Genomic DNA, 26,335 nt, shown 5'->3' on the forward strand with positions numbered 1-26,335 from the left:
TAGCACCATACTGCGTAGAAACCATGAGCGGCGCTGCAAGAACCAGCTAACCAGTTATGAACGAGAGGGGTTTATGATTCATGAGCGCGCCAACCGCCCCCACACAGAAGCCGTGACTTCCCTGTCTCGTGCAGGGTGGGGACCCACCTAACCGGAACCGCCACCCAGCCTCTCCCAGTCTCCTTAGATGACGAGCTATGGCATCCTCGGTCCACCCAACTCAGCCCCCAAGCATCTTGCCGGAACATCAGTAAACAAGTACAGGGGAAGGGAGTCACAGACCTCTGCGCTTTGTGCCCTTTTCTCCCAGGGCCCAGCACGTGACCGACCCCGGGGTTTCTCATCACAGGTACGTATTCTTTCCTTAAACAGTAGTCAGAAGGTCTCCAAACACCTCCCTCTGAGCTCAGAGTAAGTTTGTTTTCTGTTTCTTTTTATGTTCTCTTACCATGGCCCAGGAAATCTAACAGTTTGCCCGAACCCCGTGGGAACATCATCTTTCCCCTCCGGCATTTCCAGCATTCTCAACAGCCAGCGCAAACTTGACCGTAGCAGTTGGCCAGCCTTCCTGCTCAAGATGAACCAGAGATTAATGTTATTCACCACAACATCCAACATTTGTTTAGGGATTTACACCTCACAAAGCAAATAATTATCTTATTTAATCCTCACAAGAATCCTGTGTTACTGTTACTTCCTGAGTTTCAGAAAGATAATGCATCTTCCTTGGTGCCAACTCGCAGACATAAGAGTCACTCACATCCTCTGACTGCAAATCCTCTGCGCTGTCTTTCTTTCTTTTTTTTTCTTCTAATGTTTGTTTATTTTTGAGAGAGAGACAGAGCACAAGCAGGAGAGGGGCAGAGAGAGGAGACACAGAATCCGAAGCAGCCTCCAGGCTCTGCGCCGTCAGCACAGAGCCGGACGTGGGGCTCGAGCTCCGACCATGAGATAACGACCTGAGCTGAAGTCGGATGCTTGACCGACTGAGCCACCCAGGCGCCCCAAATCCTCTGGGCTTCCCATACAAGGTCGTGGGCCCTGTAGCGATTCCAGAGTAACGTCAGGGTTGTGATTCTGGGATCTCTTTCCTGGCCCCAGCTCTGCACCCTGGGTGACCTCCGACATCAGCCTTCCTCCCGCCCATTCTTTTGCTACCCCTACTTCCGTGATCACCAAGTGGGAGGAGAGTCTCCACTTCTTGGAGAAGAGTATATACATGAAGCAAATGGTTCTTACATTTCCTTTTCCAAAAACTCTTAATCAAAGTCACCGTAAAGGTTTCTTCTCGTTACAAAACGAATGTGGGATCATTGGAGGACAAGTACGAAGTGTAGATAAACAAACAAGACAGTAAAATCCGAATTCCACCACTGAGTAATAACTTAGTAGTATGAACGCCATGGTGTTTAGTCTTCCATGATTTTTATGGTGTGCACGTGGACTTGTTTGTGTATACCGGAATATAAAATGTGCCTGCCCATAACACTGTTTGGGAATCTGCTTTTTAAGCTTAACATATTGTAAACATTTTCCTGTTAGTAAATATTTTTGTGATATCAAATTTATTAGATCTATAATATTTCATTATAATTTTTAACGGTAGTCTAGAATTAAATATCTAGATTGTTCCTAGTTTTCATTATTATGACCAGTTTTATGATAGACTTCTAGGTCTGATTTTAATTTTCATTTCCTTGATTATGAATGAAGCTGAATTTTTTCATATGATTTTTGTCATTTGAAGCTCATTCACAAATAGCCCATCCATACTATTAACAGTTTTCAGTGGTGTGTATTTTCTTTTTTTTTTAATTGGTATGTAAGAACTCTCTATGTGAAAGCTAAAATTTACATTGCACTTGAAAAAAAAATTTCTTAATGTTTATTTTGAGAGAGAGAGAGTGAGCAGGGGAGGGGCAGAGAGAGAGAGGGAGAGAGAGGATCCGAAGCAGGCTCTGTGCTGACAGCAGCGAGCCCCATGTGGGGGTCGAACTCATGAACCGTGAGATCATGACCTGAGCCAAAGTTGGACACTCAACCGACTGAGCCACCCAGGCGCCCCTACATTGCATTTTAATGCACGCTTTTGAATTTGGGTACATACCGATTTCCCCCCACCCAACTCTCCCAAATGGACCATAGATGCTTTGCTGTTTTTCCTCTAGGTTTTCTTTAACAAATTCCACCCTCCCCCCCCCCCCAATACAGCCAACTTTGTAAAGCTCTCCTCCCCCAGTGCTCACCCCAGAAGCACTCTGGCCTCCTTGGGGAACACCTTTCCTCCCCGTGTAGGCACCAATCCCGGTAAGGATGGCTTCCATCCCTTCTGCCCCGACTTCCAGAACCTCACTGCCTCCCCCGCTTATACCGGCCTCTGCCTGGGGGTGGTGGTGGACCCCCAGAGGCTCTTGCATAATGTTTCAGAAAACTCCGACACGCGCCTCTCAGAACCCCTCGAGAACAGTGGAAGAGAACGATCGAGCAGGCGTCTTGCGGGGGAGGCGGTACTACTAGTCAGGTCTGTCAGGGCAGGGATGGAGGGAACCCCACTCTCGGAGGGCCCCGCTCGCTTCCGAGCAGGGTTCTAATGGCAGGGGTGTGCTGGCAGAGATCCTGCGGTCCTCCTCCTGAGTCCCAGGCGGTCCGTTCCTTTGCCCTGTTATTACCGCTGGCAGGTTTGTTTGTGCCTCTGGCAAAAGGGACACAAGTCCTACCAGTTCTCCTGGTGTCCTTCAGCACCTGGCCCGCCCTGCGCCCTGCGCCCTGCCCTGTGCCTGTGCGCGCGCGCGTGGGGAGGAGGAGGCACCCAGGCCTGTTACCTGGAGCACCCCCCCACCCCCCACCAGAGGTGGGGGAGGCCAGGAGGGGGCTGAGCAGGAGCCGGCCGGACGAGCCTAGGTGGTGAGGACGGGATGAGTTTCTTCCCCACCAAGATCACTACCTTGGAAAACTGGGACTGTAGGGAGGAGGTCAGGGTACACTGCGGGTGGGTGTTGGGAGTTCACTTCGGCGCTCCTGTGGGTTTGGAACGCCATGACCTGCTCTCACTCCCCTAAGTGTCTCCCCTCCCGCCCTTTCTCCAGGGTTGGCCTGTTTGGAAGATGGCTGTGGCTGTGACTTTAGCAGGGACATGCCACCTGGCATTTCTGTGGGAGGAGCTAGACTCTGACACCCTGGCCTCCTTGGTCTCTGCAGCTGGGCTTAGGAGTTTCCAGAACTACCTTTTCTTTTTTCCTTTTCCCACACACTTTCTGGGAAGGCAGTGTGATGCTCTACGGTGAAAACCTAGGGATCTGGCCAGGAGTCAGGTGGCTATGATGACCTTGACAGTATGTGACCTCTTTAGGCTTCACTTTCCTCTTCTGGACAGAAAACAGTGCCGACCTTAGGGCTGGTAGGTGGGCGTTCAACCTTGTCTGGTTTCTCCCTCCTTTCCCTTTTCTCAACCCTATTGACATGGGGGGCACTGGGGAGCTTCAGAGATCTGTGCTCCAGGGTGGGGCTCCGAGGCAGCCCTTTCCTGCTGTCCTCAGTGCTCACCCACTAGTGCACCTGTCCCTCCCTACCTGCCCCCCGCCCCCCCCCCCCCCGCCGCACGGACTGGGCCACCTTTGTGGCCCAGAAGGTGACCTTATTCATCTTTGCAAAGCCAATGTGTCAGCACAGTGCTTGATACAGAGTGGGTGCTCAGGGTCCAGAGAATTAGTAGAGAATGGGAAGGAAAAACCCTCCCGTTTCGTAAACATGGAGAATTTGAGAGACAAGAAAGAGCCCCAGCTTGAGAGTCCAACCAACCTCAGGCTAGAGCCCGGCCTCATCGCTTGCTGTCCATGTGACCTTGAGCAAGATATTTAATCTCCTTGAGCCTCAATTTCTTTGTCTAAAAATAGGAACAGTAATAGCTACCTTCTGGCGTCATTGTGGGGATTAGTGATGACGTCAGAGGGAAGCGAAGCTCGAAGCTGCCTGGCGCATAGTAAGAGCTCACTGGATGGAAGCAGTGGTTAGCTGCTGTGCAAGGACTGTTTACGCGTGTGCCTGAAGTGAACGCCTGCTCCGAGAATTCTGGGGTCAGCAGTGAGTGAGTGACACCCGGCCTTTCCAGGTGCCCTCGGAGCCTCTCTCGTTTGGTCTCCCACCAGGAATGCTGCGGTCCCTCTGCTCTCAAGGATGAGATGGCCGCTGTTGATGCCGATGGGCAGTGTGGCCCAGCAGCCTGGCACAGAGCAGTCCACCCTGTGGCACTTGCTGTCTGCCCCGGGGCAGCCCCGCCCGGGGTTTCCTCTCTGCAGGGCGGGGGGTGGCCACCCCTTAAGCTTGAAGAGAGAGCTGAAGTCTAAGGGCTGGCGGTGCCCCCGTTTGAGATCGAGGCAGGTTACACAGGGCGGCTGGCTCCCCGGCCCTCTCCTCTGAGCACATCGGTAGTTACCTGATTGGTATTTTATTCTACTTTGAAACGTCGATCAGGGTAGAAGTTCTCAGCCCATTTACACAGAGAGAACAAGGGAAGAACAGAGGAAATCTGTCACTTGATGCCCAGCTCTTATATTCAGGAAACAGAACCTGGAAGATCTAATTCTCTATGTACGTCCCTTGCCCAAGACCAGAATCTGCACATCTGCCAGCCTCCCCTGGGGGATGGGGGATGGAACGTCAAAACAGACTGTGGAAACTCGGGAAGGGGTCTGTGCGTGAGGAACGGAGGAGAGCACATTGGTCTTGGACGCGAGGAGGGCAGGACATCATGGAGTCAGGTGTCCCGAGGGAGTGGCCTGGTTCTGGGTGGCCCTAGGGGATGGGCGAGGGCCAGAGGCAGTGAGAAGGGGTCTGCTTCCCCCAGCAAGTCCAGGTCCCCATCACCTCAAGCCCAGAGTATGAGACAGCCGCCCCCAGCTGGTCTCTTCCCAGTGTTTTCTGTCCCATTCCATGCGGTTCACTGGCGTTCCACCCTGGCTCTGCCTTCCTGGGAATGGTGAACAGGTTTGGAACTCATGACCGCTGCACCTTGGCCCCCCACCTTTTAGAATGTCATGGGTAGAGTCCTGAGGGTTGTGTTGTCCAGCCTTCAGTCCCATGATGCAGTCCTGTTAGGAATTCCTTACAAATGGCTTCCCGGCCCTCCAGCGACAGTGTCGGGGGCTCCCCTCCGCTGCCCCCCCCCCCCGACCCCATGCGGCCACCTCATGGCTAAGCCGTGCCGGGGCTTGGAAGTCTTGCCCTCCCTGCAGTGGGGTCTGCCCCCGCCTAATCCTCTCGTCTTGGCCCAGGTTCTGCCAGCTGGAACCCCCCGGGGAAGCCTTCCCTCTGCCCCAAGCCAGCAGCTGTGTTGCCGGTCTTTGCCGGCCGCCGAGCGACTTCTCAGCCCTTCTCGCCTCCCCGTCTCCACTGCAGTTTGTGAGTTTTTTCAAAGACTTTATCGAGATGGGGGCCTAGAGACACAGAGTCTTTCCACCAGAATGGGACTCTCGAACTTAGGAACCCACCTCCCTTTAAAGATGAGGAAGCTGAGAGGCGAGGTCACTTGCCCGGGGGCCGCGTAGACAGCACGAGACAGGGCTGGGCCTCAGACCCGCTGACCGGTGAGCAGCCCAAAGTGGAGGGAGGCCATTTTGGTTGTTGATGCCACACTTGTGACCTTGTCCAAGATCACATTCGCTTTTCGGGGGAGGGCAGCCCCGTCTCCCCATGGATGTGTTGAACTTTGTGGCAGCGAAAACCCCTAAACTAGTTTACAACGTTATCTTCTGGTTGTAAACGTCGGATATGCTTATTGTAAAAAAAAAAAAAAAAAAAAAAAAATAGAAAACACATAAAAAGGTAGAAACCTTCCTAGCACTTCCAGTTGTTAGAAAGTTTTCCCACCCCACACTTGTCTGCTTTGTTTTCAGCTCTGACCAGAGGACTCGACTTCCATCCTCGACGAGGCCATCTCCCTGGGCCCCGGGCAGCTCTCCTGTGGGAATCTCACCTTCTCATCAGTTCTTACGGGCACCTGGGTGGGGTTTAGAACCTGCCTGTGGTGGTGCTGAGGACAAAGCAAGCATCCAGATTGCCGATGGAAATAGAGAGGCCCTCTGCCCACCCCACGGCCCACACCTCTTCCCTTCTGGGTGAGACCCCCACTCTTCCCTCCCCCCAAGCATCTTCCCCCCTCTTTTGTCCTATGCAGATCCCCGATTTTCCAGCCCAGCCGGGGCTCCACTTCTTCCAAGAAGTCTTTACTCTTTCAGATGCAAAAGACTCGTTTTGGGGTTTCCCGGCATTTGTAGTCTGGCCACACGTGTGTCCCTGGTTATATATTGACTCCCACTCGTCTCTTCTCCCTGCCTGACTGGGGCCCGTTTCCCAGTCAGCGGAGGCCCCCTACTTTTCCTTGCAGAGTCTGGAGATCATCATGGGCCCTCGAACTGGGACTGCCTGGCCTGATACTGCTACGGAAGGGCTCATCTGAGAGGTGTCCCACCCTTGAGTTCTTCAAAGGAGTGGGAGAGAAAGTAAAGGCTCGCAGGGGGCCCCAGGAACATTCCCCCACCCCCATCCCTGGCTTCCTAGAAGCTTATCCCCAGCTCCTCCTAAAGTTGACACAACAATTATTCATCTGGGTTCCCAACAATGGGTTCTTGCTCATCTCGGGACAGGGAGAAATGGGATTTGGTTGGCCTTTCACGTTTGGAGGTTTCTAGAGCTAAAAATCCTCTGTGCCTGGCTATTGAAAGAGCCACAGGGAGGGTTAGGGGCCCTTCCGATCCTCTGGGCTTCTCCCAGGGAGCCTTACGCGTCGGACCCACGTTTTCCTTTCTCTTCACAGCACCGGGGTGCTGTTTCCCCACCTCCTGGAACATCACGTCAAAGGCCCACGCCTGGCAGCCGCCCCCTCCTCGTTGTCCATCTAGCAGGGAAGGGACAGGATGGAAGAACACTGAACTGGGACTCAGGGACCAGGTCCCCAGAGTGATCATGTCTCCGCAAGCGATCTTGGGTAGGTGACGGGAAGGGCCCCTTAATCTCAAAGTCCCGGTCTCGTTCGGATTGCCTAGAGGCGCATGCTGCCTCCTGGTCTCCGTCGCAGCAGAGTGCACCGTGCTTCTGAGCACAGCCCGAGCCAGGCTGTCTGCTCCCAGCCCAGACCCACTCGTCGGTCAGGAAACCTTGGGCCACTACCTACCTTCTCTGCCAGTGGTGGTAACAGCACCTTCCAGACGGTGGCCGAAAGATCAAGTGAGCGCGTGTGCGTGAAACACAAGTGTGCCCCGCACAGAACAAGCGCTGTGCAAATGTGGCCGTCCCTATAGCTAGGTGCCTGAGCCAGAAGTGACGTGACCTTTGTGCCCTGTCATTTGGGATCACGGTTTTCCTTCTGTGGTCCTGGCAGGGAACTGGGAAGAGAAGCCGAAACGGGACCCCGAGTGACTGCACTGGCCTGGCGGAGACCCACGTCAGGATGTGGGAGTCAGGCAGGTGAGGCGAGCTGAGAGGAAGCCCGGCTGCCACAGCCGAGAGCAGAGTCTCAGCCTAAGGGTCGCAGGCCTTGACTGCCGAGACCACGGGCAGGCCACCTAATCTATCCAGGCCACCTAATCTATCCAGGCCAGATTCCTGTCTTGACTCGAGGCCTACTGGTAACCATATAAGGGTAGATCTTTGAATAGAATGCGACAATTGTTTTGATTAATTTCCCTGCAGGTGGAAAAAGAGGTCCATGGGACAAAAAAGCAGAAATGCAGAAGACGAGAATTTTTTGATTTTAATAGTTGGGGGAAAGTTATAAAATAAAAGACAACACAGAGCATTAGGACTCCCCCAGATTGCAATAGCACAGGGACACAGAAATATAGACGAAACAGGGCTTCCAGATAATGTTATCTCACACTATTTAACTTCCAGAATACAGCAGTTCCCAGACACTCTAAACTAAAGCAGTCTTCTGAAACGATCTATACACATTCGGAGGGAAGTCAGGGCAGCCTGCCTCCCGTCGGCAGCCAACGCTGGTGCTGCCTACGGTGTGGCTGAGCTGGGTGGCCCAGCCCGCCGTGTTCCGCGGACCTCTTTCGAGTCTGCCTTCTCGTTCTTCTGCAGGCTGGCTCCACTCCTGCCCCCCTCTCCCTTTTGACCCACGCCCCTTTCCTGTTTTCAGCAGGAGGCACAGCCAAGCCGATAGAGCCTGGCTGATATCCTCAGATGGAGCCAAGCAGCCCCAGGACGGCTCTGTCCTTACGTGCTCACAACCCAGCCTAGCCGTATGAAAAACAGTCAGAAAACTGGCTACAAATATAACTTGATAGCCATCTAATACTGTCCTCCTGCGAGGTTTCTGATGTGTCTGGTTATTATTCTCTGTCCCCCCCTTTTTTTTTTTTTTTGCTGCCGTCCTAGGGTTTTTCACTCAACCAGGAAAAAGGCAGGCCTTGCAGCCTGGCCCCATAGTCTTCTCAGTGTCTCAGACAGTGGACCCGGTGCATCAAAGACCCCTCGCTTCCGCCAGGCTTCCTCCTCGAGCCGCAGCTGGGCTAACTCGGCCTTCGCCATGGTGACTCTCGTTCCACAAAAGGAAGTCTGTTATTAGGAGGCAAGCAGGCTCTCGGGAACCCCCAGGCTTGCCTTGAAAGGATGTGGGAGGGAGGCAGGGTCACGGGGGAAGGGAAGAGCCAGTGTGATGCGCTACCCCAGCCCAAGGGGAAGAACAGAGCGCAGCGCGTTCCCCAGGCAGGGCCGGAGGAAAGTCTCAGGTTAAACGTCTCAGGAGAACCAAGGCACAGAGGAGGTGTGAAATGTCCAGGATAAATAGAACCGCATGGGGAGGGAGAAAAGCCAGCTCCATCCTCTCTTAAAAACAGCCGCCATCGGCACCAAAAATATATTAATATCTGTACATTTGTCATCTTTAAAAAAAGGAAATAAAACTCCCTTGGCACCTTGTAGTCGATTTCCTAAAAATGAGGTGATATGTGGAAAGGCCTCCTGTGTGCACACGCGGGTTTGCGGCTCCGTGTGGGGAGGGCGGAGCCCCCCACCTCGGCCCTGAGCGTTAGATCCCCCCCCCCCCCCCCCCCGCCCAGGCAGCTGCCAGTTCCCCCACAGCCTCGGTGTGCAGGGAGCTCTTTACTCTGCGGTCCTCGCCCAGCGGGCCCCGCCCCTGCCCTCCAGAGGGCAGAAAGGGGATCCTCCGCGCCTCCTCTGGGAGGGAAGTCCCGTCTCTAGGTGTGCTCTCCTTCAACCTGAAGGCAGCCTTGGCCTCACGGCCGCCCCGTACTCACACGTGTCTGCCCAGGCTCGGCCCGGCCTCTGCCCGCAAGACAGAGATGCAGCCGCGAGCAGAGCTCACTCGATGTGGCGCCTGAGTGAGCACGTGTGCTGGGGGGCTCCGGTGGTCCCCATCGCCGTGTCCGGCAAGGGGTGGCGGCGGGAGGACCGGGCCAGGCAGCGGGGAGGGGGTCCCAGGCCGGGCGGCACCGCTCACAGGTGGTGGTTGCTCTGTAGCAGGGAGGTGACGGTGCTCTGCAGGGCCACGGCCACCTTCTTGGAGGTCTTGCGCAGCAGCGGGCTGTCGGGGTGGTGCTCCTTCAGGTGCAGGACGTGGCCCTCCTGGCTCTCGGACGTGCAGCCACACTCCTCACACACGTACAGCTTGGCCCGCCGCTCCTTGTACGCGTACTTCTGCTGCACGCCGTGGATCTTCTTGAGATGAGACTCCAGGGAGCAGCGCTGTGTGAAGGCCTTGTCGCACAGGCTGCATTTGTAGGGCCTCACGCCTGCAGGGACGGGGGGGGGGGGGGGGGGGGGGGGGGCCGGTGTCAGGGTCCCGACAAGGAGCCCGCCGGCAGCTTCCCTGACTCAGGAAGGCCAGGCCACCTGACACCGGGGAAGAGGAACAGAGGAGGCCCGTCCACCTCTGGCTCCCCGAGTGGCCTCACCGATGAGCTGAGGAGGACCTGGGGCCTGAGCTCCGAGGCGCCCCTCCGAGGCCGCCCCGTCGCCGAGGTGAGCGGGCCTCGCCACGGTCCCCCGCGTGGCCCTGGCCGGGCAGAGTCTGGGTGTGCTCGCTCCCAGCCAAGGGGCTCCTCTTACCAGTGTGGGTGCGGACGTGTCTCTTCAGGTCGAATGTGTCATTGAAGCCCTTCCCACAGTAGGTGCAGAGGTGCCTCTTGACGTCATTGTGACACTTCATGTGGCGATTCAGCATGCGCTGGTAGGTGAAGGCCTTCTGGCAGATGTGGCAGGTGAAGAGGTCACCGCCGGCACTGTCCCCGAGGGTCACCTGCAGGCGAGGACGGTGTTGGTGACAAATGACCAGGAGCCGTGGCTGCAGTCCACACAGCAGGAGGACACAAAGCCACCCCCGCCTCCCGGGGGAAGCCGCGCTCCACACCTCTGGGCCCCCAGGCCCGCCGTGGTGGGGCTGGAGGGCACCTTTGGGTCAACGGTCGGGCCTCCTGTCCGGTTCCCAAATCCCCTTTCGCGGTTGCCGCGCGGCCCCTTTACCTTCTCGAGGGACGGGCAACGGACTACCTGTACAAACAGCTGGTTCGCCATCACCTGGTAGAAAGGTGAGCTCCGATCTGCGGCTGTCCACCTCTGCCCTCTGACCTCACTCTCCGAGGGGATGTCCGCCGCGCGGCCCCTACGGCAGCCCCCCTCAGCCCAGCCTGGAGGCCCCTGGCTTTGACCCGAGCCGGGCCCACCACAGCATGACTCGGGTCCCTCTGCCTCCTCACGACTCTCTTGCTTATAAACCCTTTCCTTTTTCTTTTTTTTGTGATTACGGAAAACCTCACATCTCCGGTGTGGAGATGAGTGCCTTAACTGTCATGTAGGGCCGGTCTTGCTTTATCTTTCCCTCCCAGCCTCCCCCCGCTGCCCTGGATCATTGGGAAGAAAACCCCGGCCACCCTCTGCTCCCCGGGCACCTGTCCAGCACCTTGGCCAGCACGGGGAGACGTGGTCTCCACCCTCCGCCTCGGTTACCGTCCGGAGGCTGGTCGTGCTTTGCAGGCGGCCCGGTTGCCGGCACCCCCTCCTGAGCTCCCCGGGCACCGGGTCACCCCGTCACCCCGCACCTCCTCCTCCACCGCTTCTGGCACTGGGGCGATGCCGCCTGTTGCTAGCTAGTCGAGACCTTTTGGGTCAGGACTCGCTCCTCCGGCACATCTGCCATCCTGGGCCCTCTGCTCTCTCTGCACCGCCTCCCTACCCACCAGGATCCAAGGGATGGGAGGGAGGCCCGCGAGGGCTCAGGGGCACCGCACCGGCTCTCTGGCCAAGCACCCAGGACACGTGTGGCTGATCTCCCTCTAGTTACACGCACTTGGCCCCCACAGGGAAGAGAGGAAGGAACAGCATTGCACTGCCAGCTTTCTTCGGCCCTTTGGCACAGAGAAAAGGGCTACCAGAACCCTGCCACTACATCACCGCTGGCGAGTGCTTCCGGATCCTAGAACTTTCAGGAACGCGGGCCTAGCCAGGGACAGCCCTGCTGTCTGCGCGCTCCTCGAAAGCAGGGGCCCACGCTCCTCACTGCCCCCGCTGCTGAGCACAGCTCCCCAGCTCTCGCCCCAGACACCGGGCCTCATGCGGAGGGGGCCGGAAGTGGCACACCCGGGGAAGGTGGAGGCCGCCGGGCACAGGCCTCAAGAGACAGTTAACCACCAGGTGGACTCCAGAGCTCACTCCGGATGCGGCACGGATGGGAACCCAGGAAGGAGAAGGCGCTGAGCCGGGCTCACGTCTCCATGGGACTCGTTTTTCCTGGGACTCGCAAAGAGGTGGCTCCCCTTGAGGCCAGAAACAAAAGGAAACAACCCCTGGAATGGCCTCCAGAGGGTGGGATGTCTCTTGCACCCCGCTGCTCCTTCTCAGTGTATGACACTGTCCCATCGGACCTGCTTCTCTTCTTTTCCGTCCCCATCTGTGCCTTGCTGGGTTCACTTCTCTACAGGACCCTGGACCCAGATGCAAGGCCAGCTACTGCCTAGGTCTCATTTGTGCCACGTCTTGTGGGCCGGACACAGGACTATAGACACGCTCCTGGTCCTTGGAGACAGTGTGAGGGTCGGTACCTTCATTTTGGTGCGCAGGAAGCCGTGGTCTCTGCTCTGGGGGTCTGCCAAACGACTCATGTCATCAGAGGGCAGCTGGGCTACCACGCAGGGCCCAGGGGCCACACTATAGCTGGAGTCCCGAAGGCTCATGTCCAAAACCAGGGGGCAAGACGGGGGTTCAGCCACTGACGGCTCTGGCTCCTGGTAGGGCTGTGGTGGGCAGAAGCCCAGACTGACTGCAGAGAGAAGAAATGCCAGGTGAGGGGCTTGGTGGGGAGAACAGGACCCTGTGGGATTTCAGGAAGGTTGCCTGGCAGCGGGCTGCCCCTTGCAGGCAAACGGCAGAGCAGGGCTGCCCCCGGCCCATACATGCTGCGCCTCCCTCCCGCCCCATTAAGGTAATTACAGGTGACGCCGGCCAAGCACCACAGCCCACAGGCCTGCCCGCTGAGTAATTTGTGTCTTAGCGGAACTGGGAGGACCCGACCTGCCCTGCCAATTATCCCTCCAGAGTTGTCTGCCTGCCCCACCTGGGCCAGTCCCTCTGGATTCCGGGCCTCATCCACGCTCCTGCGTGGACAAGGGGCACCACCGGAGGCCCTGGGCCCAGGGGTCCACCCCTGCCCCTGAAGGGTCCCTGGTGGCCTGAGCCACTCTGGGCTGCTTCTTTGGGCTGCTGGCCTGGGGTGGGGGTGGGGGGGGGGTGTTGAGTGGTCCTCCAGGCTGGCGGGTGTCGCTGTTGCCAGCCATCAGGGTTCTAGGCTCCCCACTCCCACTGGCCAAGCTCGGCAGGCAAACAGGCCAGGTGAGGTGGGGCAGGGAGGAGGTCAGGGAGCAGCAGGTGGATGCGGTGTAACAGTCTCCTGGGCGGCCTGCCCGGTGGTTGCGCAACCCTCCCCTACAGCAGGGACCGCTTGCTTGCTCGTGGCACAGCGAGGGCTGGGCTCCCAACCTCCGCCCTCCGAGGCGCCGATACCTGGCAGTCCTTTGACGCGGCCGCTCCCCACGGCAGACACCTCACACTAAACGGGGCCAGAGAGGCTTGGCCCCAGTGCGGAGTAGAGAAGACGAACGGCTGCCTCAGTGACACACAGGGTACGGGTCTCAGAGCCGACAGAGCTGGGGCAAACGAGCTCATGTTTTCACTTATCGGTATCTTTCCTCCCAAAAGGCTAAACTCTATTATACAGTTGACCCTTTAACAGTGCAGGGGATAGGGGCCCTGACCGTCACCCCCCCCCCATACGGTCAGAAGTCCGAATAGAACTTTTGACTCCCCCAAAACTTAACTACTCATAGCCCAGAATCCTTAGCGATAAGAGATACAGTTGACTAACACACATTCTGTAGGTTACATGTATTATAACAATAAAGTAAGCCAGAGGAAAAAAGTGTTAGTAAGAAAACGGTAAGAAAGGGAAAATGCAGGGGCGCCTGGGTGGCTCAGTCGGTTGAGTCCGACTTCAGCTCAGGTCACGATCTCGCGGTCCATGAGTTCGAGCCCCGCGTCGTGCGCTGTGCTGACAGCTCGGAGCCTGGAGTCTGCTTCGAACTCTGTGTCTCCTTCTCTCTCTCTGCCCCTCCCCCATTCATGCTCTGTCTCTCTCACTCTTAAAAATGAAAAAATGTTAAAAAAAAATTTAAAGAAAGGGAAAATGCATTCACTGTACTGTATTTATCAGAAAAAAATCCACATAGAGGTGGGCCCGTGCAGTTCAAACCACATTGTTGTTCAAGGATCAGCTCTGCTTAAAGCCCAAAAGCTAGGAACATTTTCCAAGCTTCAAAAGGAAAGGTCAAGAAGGGTAAAGGAAGGAAAGGACGAAGGTCTTCAGGGAGAAGGACTCAGGAGGCTGAGTCAAGGTCTCAGACACGAACAAGGCCCTCAGCACCCCCTGCCCCAGAGCTGGTGAGACAGAGAGGACCAGGACCCAGGGAGGGAGGGGTGGTCCCAGGGCAGGAGGGCCACTGCCCTCCCGTCTTCTCCCGGGACACCGCAGGCAAGGCTGGAGGTGGAAGGCAGAGGAACGTACTGATGGAGGAAGGGTGAATATGAAAGCACCCAAGTTTCGGGAGAGGCCCTGGCTCTCGCCCCCTCAAAACACAACAAAGGTCTGACAAGGGCAGAATGTGCCCGCCTGCCGCCCAGAACCCGTTCTGCTGGCACTGGCGTCTGCCTGTCCAGGGGACTTTGATGAGCCACCTCATTCCAGGAGTTGATTCACCAGTGCCTGGCCCTGGCCTGGCCTCTGAGCTGGCGTGGCGCCTCTCTCTGGACGCCGGGAGGCTGGACATCAGGCCCGAGCTCTTGGGGTCCCTCCGGCCTGCCCACAGCGCTGGCTGGCTGTCTGTGTGCACAGGAGGGGGGCTGGGGGAGGGCAGGGGTGTGTCTACCCCTCCCCTTCTGGTGCCGGTTTACCAGCCACCGGAGATCTTGGCCAAGAACTCAAAGCTGAATGACAATTTCCATTTCTCAATCCAGGTAGAGACAAACAGAAACCTCTACCCTCTTCTGCCTCTCGGTATCGCATAGCCTGAGCGAGGCTCCTGAAAGCTGGAGCCCGGCCACACCGCCTGCACAAGGAGCGGCCGAGGGAGGAGTGACGGCAGGTGAGGGCTAACCAGTTTGTTCGTGCTCAAAGTGAGTTGTCACTTTGGCTCCCTTGCTCCACTGAGGGGGTGGCGGTGAGGGGTTCACGGCTAGGGTTCCAAGGGTCCAGGCCGGTTTGGGAGAACACCCGCTTCCTGCCCCCGCCTCTTCCGTTCCACAGAAGCCTGGCAATGCTGGTGCTGGGGAACTGGGGACAGGGAGCGAGCCTGCCCGGTCTGGCCTCGGAGCTGCCTCTACCCTGAGCCAGGGGCAGGGGAGGCCGGACGCACCGCCACTCGGCTGCCAGGGTGGGGACGTTTGCCTCATCCCATCCACCCCGCCAAACCTGTCTTCCCGCCACCCCCGGGAGCATGGCCCTGCCGCGGCCGCACGCACAGGGCGTGCTCAGGGCATGCCGCTCCTGTCACTGGGTGTCACTGGGTGGCCGGAGACAGGAAGCAGAACTGGTCGGGCCCTGCTTGTGCTGCTCTCTGTCCCCTAATTAGACGTTTCCGGCAAGGCGGCGGCTGTGGCTACTCATCACCCGCCCACAGCTGTGGAGAATGGCGAGGCCGCACCAGCCTGGCCCTCTCCCTACTCCTTCAGGGGTTCGCGGGTTCCCCTTGTGTTGGCCCAGCTCGCCTCCACTGGATGATGTCGAGGGCCGGGCTGGGAGCAGCTTGCCACCTGAGGCCCTTCTCCTCCTTCGCCGGCAAGCCCCGCCTCCCTCAGACTGAGAGCTGCTGGCCAAATACTGGACAGAGGGCCAGGTCCTACCCCTACCCAGCAAGGCCTCAGGTCGGGGCCGGGCACGGGGCCCGGTGCCGGCTCCCCAGGGAGAGCAGGTAAAGCAGATGTGAGGACCCAGCCTCTGACCACACGGGGGCCAGTGCTCGTACTGACCCGGGGTGTGGTTAAGTCAGCTCTGAACGGGCAGGGACAGTGTCTCAGCACGGCCCAGGTTGGTGTTATCAGGGAAGGCAGGAGTCCCCCGTGCCCATCTCCCCCGGCCCCAGCAGGTCAGCTCTCGATGCCCGAAAGGCAGCTAGTGCCAGCCAGGTGGCAGAGGCGGGCGGCCCTGGAAACACAACGGGCTGGTTGCTCAGCCCATTGTGCCCACTCTGAATGCCAAGTTTTTCTCTCAGGCAGTATCTTTTCCCCCTTTCCCAACTGCCTGTCGTGCCGTGGCCACAGCGACGCTAACACGGAGCACCTGAGCCCTCACACCAGGGCGGATGGCCCCGACCGGCCGTGAACTGTGCTTCCCTGCGCGTCCTTGCCGCCCTTCTGGCCACCACAGGGCCGCGCGCCCCTGTGGGACACCACCCTTGTCAGAAGTAACCATCGGCAGTGGCCACCCTCTGCTCTAGTCCTCCCTGCGCCCGGAGGCCTTGCCCTCACCTGCTTTCTTTCTGGGACAAATGGTCTGGCAGGAGTCTGCCTCGGGTCACCCCAGCCTAGAGCAGTTTAGCAGCTTTGGGAGACGGCGCCCCATGGGACAGCCAGGAGCCCCATCTAGGCCACTGCCGAGGCCCAAGTTGCTTTTCTGTCTCCATCCATGTCTGGCTTTCTATGCTCCCTGCCTCGCTCCCTGGAGAGTGTGGCAGACATGTCCTTCGCTGCCAGCACTTCCCAGGAATGACAAGAATGATCCTCATTGGAGGCCTAATTTCCCCCCACCCACACACATATACTCTGGGGCCCAAAGATGACCGAGAGGCCTGTCCACCGCGGCCGGACAAAAAGCGGCTCCCTGGGACAGGCATGTGCTGGCGAACTGGCAAGATAGACAAGAGAGACCCCAATGCGGAGAAGGGGGTGCCTGGAAGAGGCCCTGGGACACCCACATCTGGGAGCACCTCATTACAGCTTCTAGGCTGTTTCCGGGCTCATCTCTCTACCCTCAAGTACCTTCCTGGCTTTTCGTTGTTCCTCAGCAGGGGCTTGGAGTACGGGGTTGCCCCAGCATCCCCTTCAGTGCAAGACATGGAATTCGGGCCCTGGGTACAGGTGCTTGGGCTTCTCCTCAAGAAACCAGCATTAGTCCCAGCACATTAATACTGACACTACAAAGGAGAAACGCTGGGGGTGGGGGAAGTGAAGGGCTCAAGGCCAAGCTCTTGGACCCAAATTGGTAGCTGTTAATCTCCCTTCCACTATGACCTTTTAGCCCCATGTGCCCACTTCTGGGCTTTTTCCTCAGCTTTGGAAGGAGAGCAAGGCCAGGGAAAGGTTCTGCCCTGGGGGTGGGAACTTCTAGAATTGTGTCTCAGGGAGAGAGGCTGGAGTGGTCAGACTGGAGCCTTGGGCCTTCAGTCGGTAAAAGTGCCTCCTTCCAGGCGCTCTCTGATGCTTTAAGGGTCTCAGAGGGCCCTGGCAGGAAGGTCAGACCTCAAGTATTTCACTATTCCCCAGCTTCAGCCCCCCCTCCCCCAGTGCCTCTCACAGTGGGAATGGGGTCAATGCTTAGCTGGTCACAACGTGCTGAGTCTGTGAGGTGGGGTGAAGGAAACGTGCCCAGCCGGCTCCTGGGGTCATGGTCGGCTAGTGATGGAATGGCTCAGCCAGGGGACAGGCCACCACAAAACACACTCCCCACTCTCCAGCCAGCTGAGGCACCCAAGCGTGGCCCGAGAACATTCCCTTTCTCATTTCCAAAACCTGTGGGAAAACTCTCCAGTGGGCCACATGGCCTTTAGAGGCTAAATTAAGTGCTTTGCCTTCTACCCTTGGCCTCACCCCACAGGACTCTCCCTCCCCAAGACAATGAGAGCAGATTGTCACCTGTGCCCTCCAGGTTTCGACCCCCTACCCAACATCTGGGCCAATCACCTCCATCCTGTGTGAGAGGCCTGCGCATCTCCCCTCACCTGGACAGCAGCAGTGGGGGGGGGGGGGGGGCACAGACCACCCAGAAGCCTTCCTCATCACCCGCTGGGACAGCCCCTGGGGAGAAGCCTCCCCCACCACTCCCACTATGGCCACCAGGACCGTGGTGGGGAAAGGTGGGGAAAATCACCAGGATGCAAGGAAGTCAATGATTTGAACGAACGGAATTTCTTTGTCCTTTGTAAAAGTCAACACATGATCTGTTACTGATTGGGATGTGAAATAAAACTAAAAATAACAGCACACCGAGTCTCCTGCAAGGCTCAGCTCACCTTTCACACAGTCCAAGTTCAGTTTATCAGATCCGAAGGAGCAGCTAAGCAGCAATGCAAACACAGGTGAGGGAGGAGGCAGGAGCGAAGAAGGGGGCTCCGATCCTGATCCTCTCCCGGCCCTTCGGGGGTGGAACAGCCACCCCGCCAGGGAACTTGGGCAGGCAGGAAGCTATAAACAGCATCCGGGGCCCACACCCTAATCCACCTCAGGTGAGCCGGCAGTTCACTTGCCTTTTGTCTCAGTTTCCCCTTGTTTTAAGGAGGCCGTAGAAGCAGCTTTAAGATAAGGTTAAGCTGGGAAACATCCCCAGCGCCACAGGCCATTGGATCCTGGCAGATCAGGCCACAGAAATCTCATCACTACACCCACTGTCTCCACCAATTTCTTCAGGAGAGAAACTGAGGCAAGAGCCCTTCCAGGGCCCCTCACCGCCCTCATTTCACCACTTTCCTATAAGGCCTGGGGCGGTGCCAGGGAGCCTGCAGATCAAGGGTCAAAGTCGGTTGGTTAATTACAACCTCTCCCCCCACCCCCTTGGAGGCTCCGGGCAGGGTGTGGGGAGGGGGAGCTCGGAAGGAAGCTGGCTTTGTCCTGACCAAGGGGGGTGGAGGAGGACAGAAGGCACGAAAATGTTCTCAAGGCTTCCAGAGGAAGATGCCATTGGAGAAACAACTCGGCTTACTCATTCAAAGTTGACTCCGACGCTGTCAAGGCGTCTTCCAAAAACAAGCTGGGTGCACCAGCTCCCCCCACCCCGCCCCCGCCCCGGGGCCTGGTCCCTCGGCTGTGGGACGGGCTCCTTGCCACTCACACTTGCCACTCAAGTGTGTCCTCCGCGAGGCTGAAGGAGGCGCGTTTCTAATAGCGGTGGGACCGGATCCCACCTTGGTCTTCAGGACAAGCGGGGTGCGGCCGGGCGCCTGCCCCACGGTCTCCGCGAACTCTGCGGGGCAGCTAGCCGGGAGCCCCCCTCGGCTGCCCGACCCTCACCGCGACCTTCCGGCCCGCAGAGGACGAGAGGCGGCTTAAACTGCGCCTTGTCTTACATTTCGCACAAATTTCGGCAGAAACTCCAGCTCGCTCCCTGCACCCCCCCCCCCCGAAGTGGCATCGCTCCAGTGCCCTCCTCCCGCCTCATAAAAGTCCCGGCTTTGCGGATTTACGACGTGAGAGTGGACGGTCGCCTGAACGGTGACACACCCCGTTGCCTCCCTTGCGCCTCGGCTCGGGCCGGTGGAGGGGAGGGCGACACCGCGCGGGGCCGCGCGCCTCGGACCCGCCCGCCCCCGGGCAAGTGGCGGGGCCTGGGAACGGCTCTCGCCCCCTCCCGGCGGCCCCCGCCCCCACCCGGCGCCTCCGCTGCCGCCCTACCCTCCCCTCCCCTCCCCTCCCCCTGCGCCGCGGGCTAACGGGGCCGCGGCCGCTTAAACATTAAATCGGGCGCCCCGGCTGCGCCGGCCCCCGGGCGCCGCGTCGCTGCGCCCCGCACGCCCGCCGCCCGGACGGGCCTCCCGGCTCCCAGCCCCTCGGGCGCCCCGGGCTCCAGGGCAGCGGAGGGCTCGGGGCCGCGGAGCGGCGCCTCACCTGGCACGTAGATCTCGCCGCGCTCCTCGTCGGGGAGCTCGCTCCAGTTCCTCTTGCACGTGGAGACGCACGGCTTCTTCACCAGAAACGCGCGGGGCATTTTCGAACCCTGCTCGCCCGGCACCGTCCGCTTCCGTAACCAGAGCCGGGAGCCGTCCCACCTTTCCCGGGCCGAGCCGGAGGCGGGGGAGGGGAGGGGGCAATTCAGGGAAGGAGTGGCCCAAGTGCCCCGGCGTTCCTCGGGGAGACCGTGCCCGGGACGGCGCGCGCCGGTTTCCAACTCCGCGGGGCCGTCGCCGCCCTCCCTCGAACGGAGGCCCTCCCGGCCAGGTGCACCGGGCGGCGGGGACAGCGGCAGGTAAGCGTCTCCCGGATCGACTGGCGTCCCCCGCGGCCGCTCGGGAAGTCTTAAAGTGCGAGCCGGACGGACGGGTTCACGCTTTATTGGCTCGCGGCGGTGTGTGTTGGTGGCTGGGGCGGGGTGGGGGGGGGGGTTGATCTGAGCTAATTAGCTTGGAGTATCCCGGGGAGCGACGGCGCATGCGTTGGGAAATAACGGTGACAACCACCTATTTGTTACCTGTCGAACCGGTTTCCATTCCGCTGCGGGTGAGGTGGCCTCGCGGCCTGGGCGGGGTGGCCGGGCGGGGGCGGGGGCGGGGGGGGGCGGCGCAGGGCACCCAGCGCCCGGCTGCCCCGCCGGCCGCGCCGCCGCCCTCCAGGGACCTCCCAGCCGGGAATGCTAGCGTTCGCAGACGGAAGCTTCGGAGGGAGCAGAGGAGGGGAGGGGGCAACGTTATTTGCACCGGCGCTCGCACGCTCCGCGGGTGATGAAATGGAACTCGCCCAACGGGGCCCGGGCCCGGCCCGGCGCGTCCCGGCGCCTGGGGAGGCGCGAAGCCGTCGGGGCGGGAACGCGCGGCCCCGCCCACACTTGTTGAACCGGGCCTGGGCCCAGGCGGCCCGGTTCCCGAAGGCCTGGCTGAGCAATTCGTGCTTCAGCCTAGAGGTATTCGCCGGGCTCCGGCTCCGTGCGGGAAGGCACGCGAGGCCTGAGTACCGTGGGGAGGACGCGGCCGCGGTGCAAAGCGGAGAGTGCCCTAGGAGAGAGCAGATCGGCTCATCACTGCCCAGAGCCCGCTTTCTGGCCAGGGAAGTGCGGAAGGCTTCGTGGAGGAAAGGGCGTTTGAACGGGTCTGAGTCCACCGAGATCCCGAAGGACCCCAGCGCCTTAGTCACTGGGGCTTACACACCAGCAGACACCCTCATCCTGGTCCCAACTGGCCAGATTTCAGTGCAGCCAGGCCGAGGCCCAGGCCCTCTGGAATCAGACCCAATCTGCTTTGCCTGGTTGCAGCCACTGCAGGCAGGGAGCTCCTGTCTGCTTTCCCCCCATAGCCCACCCTGGGCCGAGGTTCAGCCTGGAACACACCCCCCCCCCCCCCAACCATTCATCATGCTCTGCCCAGTCCCCAGGCTTAGCTGGAGGGAGGCCCACCCTCAGAGCCCTTGTTGGCTTGTCGCCTTCGGTGTTACTGTGGCGCTTTGGCCCCGGGCCATGGCTGGGCTTCTCTTATCACTAAGGTCAGGAATGGGACCCCTTCCTCTTTTTAGCTCTCCTCCTACCCCCCTGTAAAATAAACATTTCAGAATCTCTACCACACATACACCTTTCTCATGTATTAAATGTTTGCTGGAACAGGTTAAGAGGAAATGAGTCTGATAAATGAATTCACTCTATTCAAAAGCCAGAAGTCCAAGAGGAGCAGACCGCTGATGTCCGACTTCCGGGCAGGCCCTGTACATTGCCCTGCCCCCACTCCCAGGACTTTCTGGGAGCACCCCCTAGGTGAGTGGGGAGAGTGTGGACTTCAGGAGCAGATAGGCCCCCTCCCTCCCTCCCTCGTGGGGCCTGTGAGCTTGGCCAAGGGGCTTTCCTCTCCCGGCCTGTTTCCTAATGTCTATCACCTGAGAATCCTGTCACCTGCCTCCTGGGGTCACTGGCCTCTGGCAGGCGGTACTCTTAGCGCCTTCGCCCTCCTCTCCCAGGGCTCTGCCTTCTTGCAGCCCAAATGTACTTTAATAGTCCTCCCCTCTTACCTGCACCCTTGGGTTCAAGTGACATGACTTGAGTGCCGGCCGCGGACTTAAGCGTTTGAATAAATCCTGGAGAAACATCATTGACCAACCCTGCCTAGGAGGTAAATTCAGCTAATGAATTCAACAAACACTTACTGAGCATTTCGGTTGGTGCCAGACCCTTACAGGGGCTCGTCACCCAGTAGGTGCTTCGTGGAAACTATGACGAAGTCTTCACCGATGACCCTGGACACGAGAAGCATAGTCTTTCTCGTGGAAGGGGGGGGTGGGCAGTGAGGAACAACTCAAATGTCTCCACTTGTGAAAAGAATGTTACACAGTGTTTGGAATGAGGCCCCGGGAGGGAGGGATATTCGTCCATGGTTTCCGCTGCCCTATCTACAACTGTTGCTGGCACATAGTGGATTATCAATATTTGTTGAATGAACGAATATCTGGTTTTCTTGACTCATGGGACCCATTCAGCCTTTCGCGTTCCAACTCTTGGTAGAGGCACGGATACAGTGCAAATTTATCATAAGGAAAGCGATGGGGCAGGTTCAGTGATAAAAGGCTGTCAGGGAGAGAGAGAGGGTGGTGGGGACCATGGAGAATGTGCCTGTCGGAAGGGTGTAGTAGCAATCATGTCATTCGAGCAGAGAAACCTGGTGTGGCCACATCTGTCCATTTTGGGAAAAGAAGCCCCCCCCACCCCAAATATCCAGATTTGTACGTGAAATATACCAATATTTAAAAGCTGGCTCAATTTTTTTAAAACTATGGAACAAGTCAAACACAATACCTCTGTAGGGCAGATGGGAGCCATAGACTGCTGGCGTGTGGCCTGTGGTTTGCGAGCAGCCCTGGAACCAGACGGCGTGTGTGAACTCGGACGAACACCAGGCTAACCTGCGAGCTCCATGAGGGCAGGCACCTTCTGCTCTGTTCACACGGCATCCGTTAGATATCATTCATTCAGTCCTTAAGCCAGTCAACAGATACTTCTCGAACACCCACCATTGGCTGGGCACTGGTGATTCTTTTTTTTTTTTAATTTTTTTTTCAACGTTTATTTATTTTTGGGACAGAGAGAGACAGAGCATGAACGGGGGAGGGGCAGAGAGAGAGAGGGAGACACAGAATTGGAACCAGGCTCCAGGCTCTGGGCCATCAGCCCAGAGCCTGACGCGGGGCTCGAACTCACAGACCGCGAGATCGTGACTTGGCTGAAGTCGGACGCTTAACCGACTGCACCACCCAGGCGCCCCAAGGCACTGGTGATTCTATGACGCGAGGCAGACAGAATACTAAGGAAACTTTTAGCGCGGTGCATGGCTTCGGTGATGGGATAGTGACGGGCCGGGGGTGCTGAGATCTACCCAGGAGCTGTGCAGAGCAGGGAAGAGCCTGACGGCTGGTGCAAAGACCCCAGAGCGGGAGTGCGCCTAGTGTGCGTGAGATGCACAGAAAGACCAGGCAGCGATATTGTCAAGGGGATGGGAGGGTGTCAGAGCCGAGGTTGAAGAGGCAGGTGAGCCGTGTCATGTGAGGCTCAGAGTGGTGGGAAAGCCTTGGGGTCGGCTAAGGGGAACAGAGTATGTGTGTCCGGGGGAGGGTGATGAGGGTGGCCGTAGGGAGACCAGTAAGGAGGCTACTGCAGTTGTCCAAGCAGGAGGTGGCCTGGGCCATCTGCTAATGGAGCCGTGAACTCTGATTCTAAGCATTCTGAGTGGACATCTCTTGTTGGGGTCGTGGACAGGGGTGTAAAGGAAGCCAGAGCCCCAGTAAGCAAGCAAGGACCATGCTCCCCAAAAAGTAGTGGCCGGCTCCCGCCTTTGGTGCCCTGAGAAGCCCAGGGAGGGCCGAGGCAGAGTTGGATGGAGAAGGTTTGGAAGAGCCCCTTCCTGTTCTCAGAGAAAGCTTAGCAGGGGAGCCGGGACAGGGTGCAGGGAGGGGGCAGGGCTGGGAAGCACAGAGGCTGAAGGCAGAGGGTTTCTGGGAGATGAGATGTGCTGGGAGGAGAAGCAGGAAAGGGCCGGGAGTTGGGCTGCCCCAGACTTTTAGCCTCCGGGGACGCAAGCCAAGCCGCCTAACCTGGCAGGGCCTCAGTTTCCACATCTGTAAAGTGGGGCTCCTGGTTCCAGCTCTGTTCCTCCGAGCGGTCAAGAGACACTGTTGATTTGTTTTTGAGCAGCCTCTAAGAATGGACCCAGCCTTAGAGCAGGCCGATGGGGCCCTGGCCACCAAGGCCTCTGCTCAAAAGGTGGCCTTTCTGATCCCATCTAGCAATGGCCTCCGGGAGGCCGCAAAGCCCCTGACAAAGTGTAAGTGCTGTGAGGACACCAACTCCTCCATGTCTGCTGAGGTCCTGCCCGTGGGCCTGCAGCCCTCCCACGGTCATCGTGGGCAAAAGGCTCAGCAGGTGGGGCTGGCGGGGGGACAGTAGGCAGAGGAGGAGGCTTCCTGGGCCATCTGGAACCTCTGGAGCAGCGCAGGGAGAAGCCAAAGCTTCCTGCTGGAGGAGACCAGGCAGCCAGGTGAGGCTCACCACTGTGGCCACCAGGCTTCACTCCATCTTTACTTCCCGTCGTGAAGACTGGAACTGTCAGCTCCCAAGTCCTCAGCACCCAAGCCCAGAGTCATCTGCCCCCCGCCTTTCCTCACCCTACACATCCACCCACCGGCAAATCCCCTCCGCTCCCAGATCGTCCCGCATCTGCCCACGCCTCTGTCTCCACAGCTACCACCCTGGTCCAAAGCCCTGTCACATTTCACCTGGCCACGGGACAGCTCCCGCCCCCAGCTAGCTGTCTCCCCTCAGCTCAAGCCCTCCCGTGGCTCCCGTGGCAGCTGGAAGAACGTCTTGGAGGCCGGTGCACCTTGATCGGGTGCTGACCTCCTGACACACGCGTCTCCCTTCCCGTGGGCTCTGTGTGCCCGCGTGGCCCGCCACCCACCCAGCCTGCTGAGGCCTGGTCCCGCTGAGGCCTCTCCCCCGCTGCGCCTTCCACCCGGAAGCCTTTTCCCCACCTGATGACTGGTTACCTCTTGTCATTCAGGTTTCGGCCAAGCGTCCCCGCTTCTGAGAGGCCTCTCTGGCCACCCTAGCTAAATCCTTGTGCCCCAGTCATCTCTGGTCCATTACCCTGTTCTGTTTCCCTGGAGGCATCTTTTAATCCGTGAAATTTTGGTTTGTCAGGTTTGTCCGTGGCCCTCCCCCGCCTGGCCCCCACAATGTAAGTTCCGTACACAAGGGACCTCTTTCTTTTAACACTATTTTGCTAGCTTTATTTAGATATAATTTAGGGGTGCCTGGGTGGCTCAGTCAGTTAAGCATCCGACTTCAGCTCAGGTCATAATCTTGCAGTTCGTGGGTTCGAGCCCCGCGTCGGGCTCTGGGCTGACAGCTCGGAGCCTGGAGCCTGCTTCGGATCCTGTGTCTCCCCCTCTCTCTGCAGTGTGCCCCTCCTACGTTCATGCTCTGTCTCTCTCTGTCTCTCAATAATAAGTAAACGTTAAAAAAATTTTTAATGGTTTTAAGATATAATTCATATACCATAAGTTCACCCTTTTAAAGTATATAATTCAGGGGGTTTGGTGTCTTCACAGAGTTGTGCAGCCATCACCAGTCTTCCAGAACATTCTCATCACCCCAAAAGAAACCCCGTACACATTAGCAGTCCTTCCCCTTCCTCCCTTCCACTAGCCCTTGGCATCTATTACTCTGTCTCTCTATGGATTTGCCTATTGATGTGTTCTTTTTTTTTTTTTTTAACATTTATTCATTTTTGAGAGTGAGAGAGACAGAGCATGAGCAGGGGAGGGGCAAAGAGAGAGGGAGACACAGAATCAGAAGCAGGCTCCAGGTCCCGAGCTGCCAGCCCAGAGCCCAACCTGGGGCTCGAACTCACGGACTGAGAGATCATGACCTGAGCCGAAGTCGGACGCTTGGACGCTCAACTGACTGAGCCACCCAGGCACCCCTGATGTGTTTTTTTTAAAGCATCCCTGTATACCCAGCGTTGGGAAGATGGATTGGTCATGTCCCCATTTTACAGATGAGAAAACTGAGGCTCAGGACCCCTCGGAAAACTGACTTTCCCTTTCTAAGCCTTGGGTCTAGTGTCTTCCCCAGAGCTGGGCTACGCCTCTGGGGAGGATGGAAACTCAGCAGGAAGAGAAGGAGTGAGGTGTGAACATCGAGTAGGGAGTTCTGAGCAGGGAACCTGGCTGCGGCCCACACCTCTTGGCTGGGAGGCCACTTTCCAGGGCAGGCCTGCAGACTGCACATTCAGGGAACGTTTGTGCTCTCAGTGCTGGTGGGCCGAGCTTAACTCTGTGGCTGGCCTGTGCCACAGGGGAACAGGGCAGGGACATCTGCACCAGCAGGTAAGGAGAAGGCCCATCCCGGGACCTGGACACCCAAGAGGGCTGAGGGCAGCTGGTTGTGGAAGGAGGCCGAGTCAGGGGCATGGAGGGGCTGTCTGCTGAGGTCCAGGCTCCACCTCTTAGGAGCTCTGTGACTTTGGGCTGGTGACTGTACTTCTCTGGGTCTTCCTTTCCTCATCTGTGAATGGCACCCACCCCCAGGTAGCCCAGGGTTGCTGTGAGCTTGGGAGTACATGTGGATGTGGCCACCACAACATCGGGAACCACACATGGGTTCCCTCCCTCCAGACCCCTGGCCCCAAAGGAGCCAAGGCTCAGAAAGGCTGGCGACTGTCTGAGGCTGAATGAGGGCCAAAGTCAGTGGTGGATTTCCTGACCCTTTGAAGCCTGTCTCCTCAACTGTAAAAGAGGCTTAATAATCACTCCTCCCTCCCTGTGAGGGGTGAGGGCTAGGGGTATGTAGTTATCAGCACCCTCTGGGCCTCAG

The 26,335-nt window shown here is 58.2% G+C and overlaps 2 protein-coding genes and 1 long non-coding RNA gene across 20 annotated transcripts in view; 2 read left to right on the plus strand and 1 right to left on the minus strand.

Annotated features, from left to right (window-relative positions):
- LOC106971216 (uncharacterized) overlaps positions 1–8,924 on the plus strand; it is a 32,992-nt gene extending 24,068 nt beyond the window's left edge. For 4 of the 13 annotated variants that reach the window (XR_008290254.1, XR_008290255.1, XM_053202916.1 and 1 more), the window contains 4 exons: positions 5,892–6,113; positions 6,383–6,497; positions 6,812–6,982; positions 8,380–8,924. Coding sequence is in view for 5 of the 13 variants with exons in the window: in XM_053202922.1 (XP_053058897.1) it covers positions 5,271–5,397; positions 5,892–6,113; positions 6,383–6,497; positions 6,812–6,958 (611 nt within the window). In the remaining 8 variants the exon portion in view is untranslated. Of the gene's footprint in view, positions 1–5,270; positions 5,398–5,891; positions 6,114–6,382; positions 6,498–6,811; positions 6,983–7,375 lie in introns of all 13 variants that reach the window. The other 9 variants (XM_053202919.1, XM_027045582.2, XM_053202924.1 and 6 more) reach the window with 8 other exon arrangements.
- OVOL1 (ovo like transcriptional repressor 1) lies at positions 7,730–19,848 on the minus strand. Of its 5 annotated transcripts, none has more exons than XM_027045586.2 (4): positions 19,381–19,848; positions 12,060–12,277; positions 10,072–10,261; positions 7,730–9,755 (listed from the first exon to the last, which is right to left on the minus strand). In XM_027045586.2, exons 1-4 carry the CDS (start codon positions 19,478–19,480, stop codon positions 9,460–9,462), a joined length of 804 nt encoding a protein of 267 aa, XP_026901387.1. In that variant the 5' UTR covers positions 19,481–19,848; the 3' UTR covers positions 7,730–9,459. The 5 variants fall into 5 exon arrangements, with proteins under 5 accessions (XP_026901387.1, XP_026901392.1, XP_026901390.1 ...); XM_027045591.2 differs by lacking the exon at positions 19,381–19,848 and adding an exon at positions 18,608–18,899; XM_027045589.2 differs by lacking the exon at positions 19,381–19,848 and adding an exon at positions 17,793–18,553.
- Positions 19,219–21,929, plus strand: LOC106971162 (uncharacterized). 2 transcript variants are annotated; one of them, XR_003416018.2, is made up of 3 exons: positions 19,219–19,738; positions 21,083–21,229; positions 21,638–21,929. It is a non-coding gene; the product is annotated as an uncharacterized LOC106971162 (long non-coding RNA). The 2 variants fall into 2 exon arrangements; XR_003416019.2 differs by having other exon boundaries at positions 19,223–19,738; positions 21,129–21,229; positions 21,638–21,927.
- Positions 21,930–26,335: the final 4,406 nt, after the last annotated feature.

The sequence above is a fragment of the Acinonyx jubatus genome, chromosome D1 (genome assembly GCF_027475565.1).
Source record: "Acinonyx jubatus isolate Ajub_Pintada_27869175 chromosome D1, VMU_Ajub_asm_v1.0, whole genome shotgun sequence".
Classification (NCBI taxonomy): domain Eukaryota; kingdom Metazoa; phylum Chordata; class Mammalia; order Carnivora; family Felidae; genus Acinonyx; species Acinonyx jubatus.

Bases quoted from the DNA above. Each gene is read 5' to 3' on its own strand.
- OVOL1 (XM_027045586.2), bottom strand. From the start codon at position 19,480: ATGCCCCGCGCGTTTCTGGTGAAGAAGCCGTGCGTCTCCACGTGCAAG. The intron at 10,262-12,059 runs GTACCGACCCTC...CCTCGCCTGCAG, and splicing joins TCCTGCGCACCAAAATGAAG to GTGACCCTCGGGGACAGTGC. The intron at 9,756-10,071 runs GTAAGAGGAGCC...CCGTCCCTGCAG, and splicing joins ACACGTCCGCACCCACACTG to GCGTGAGGCCCTACAAATGC.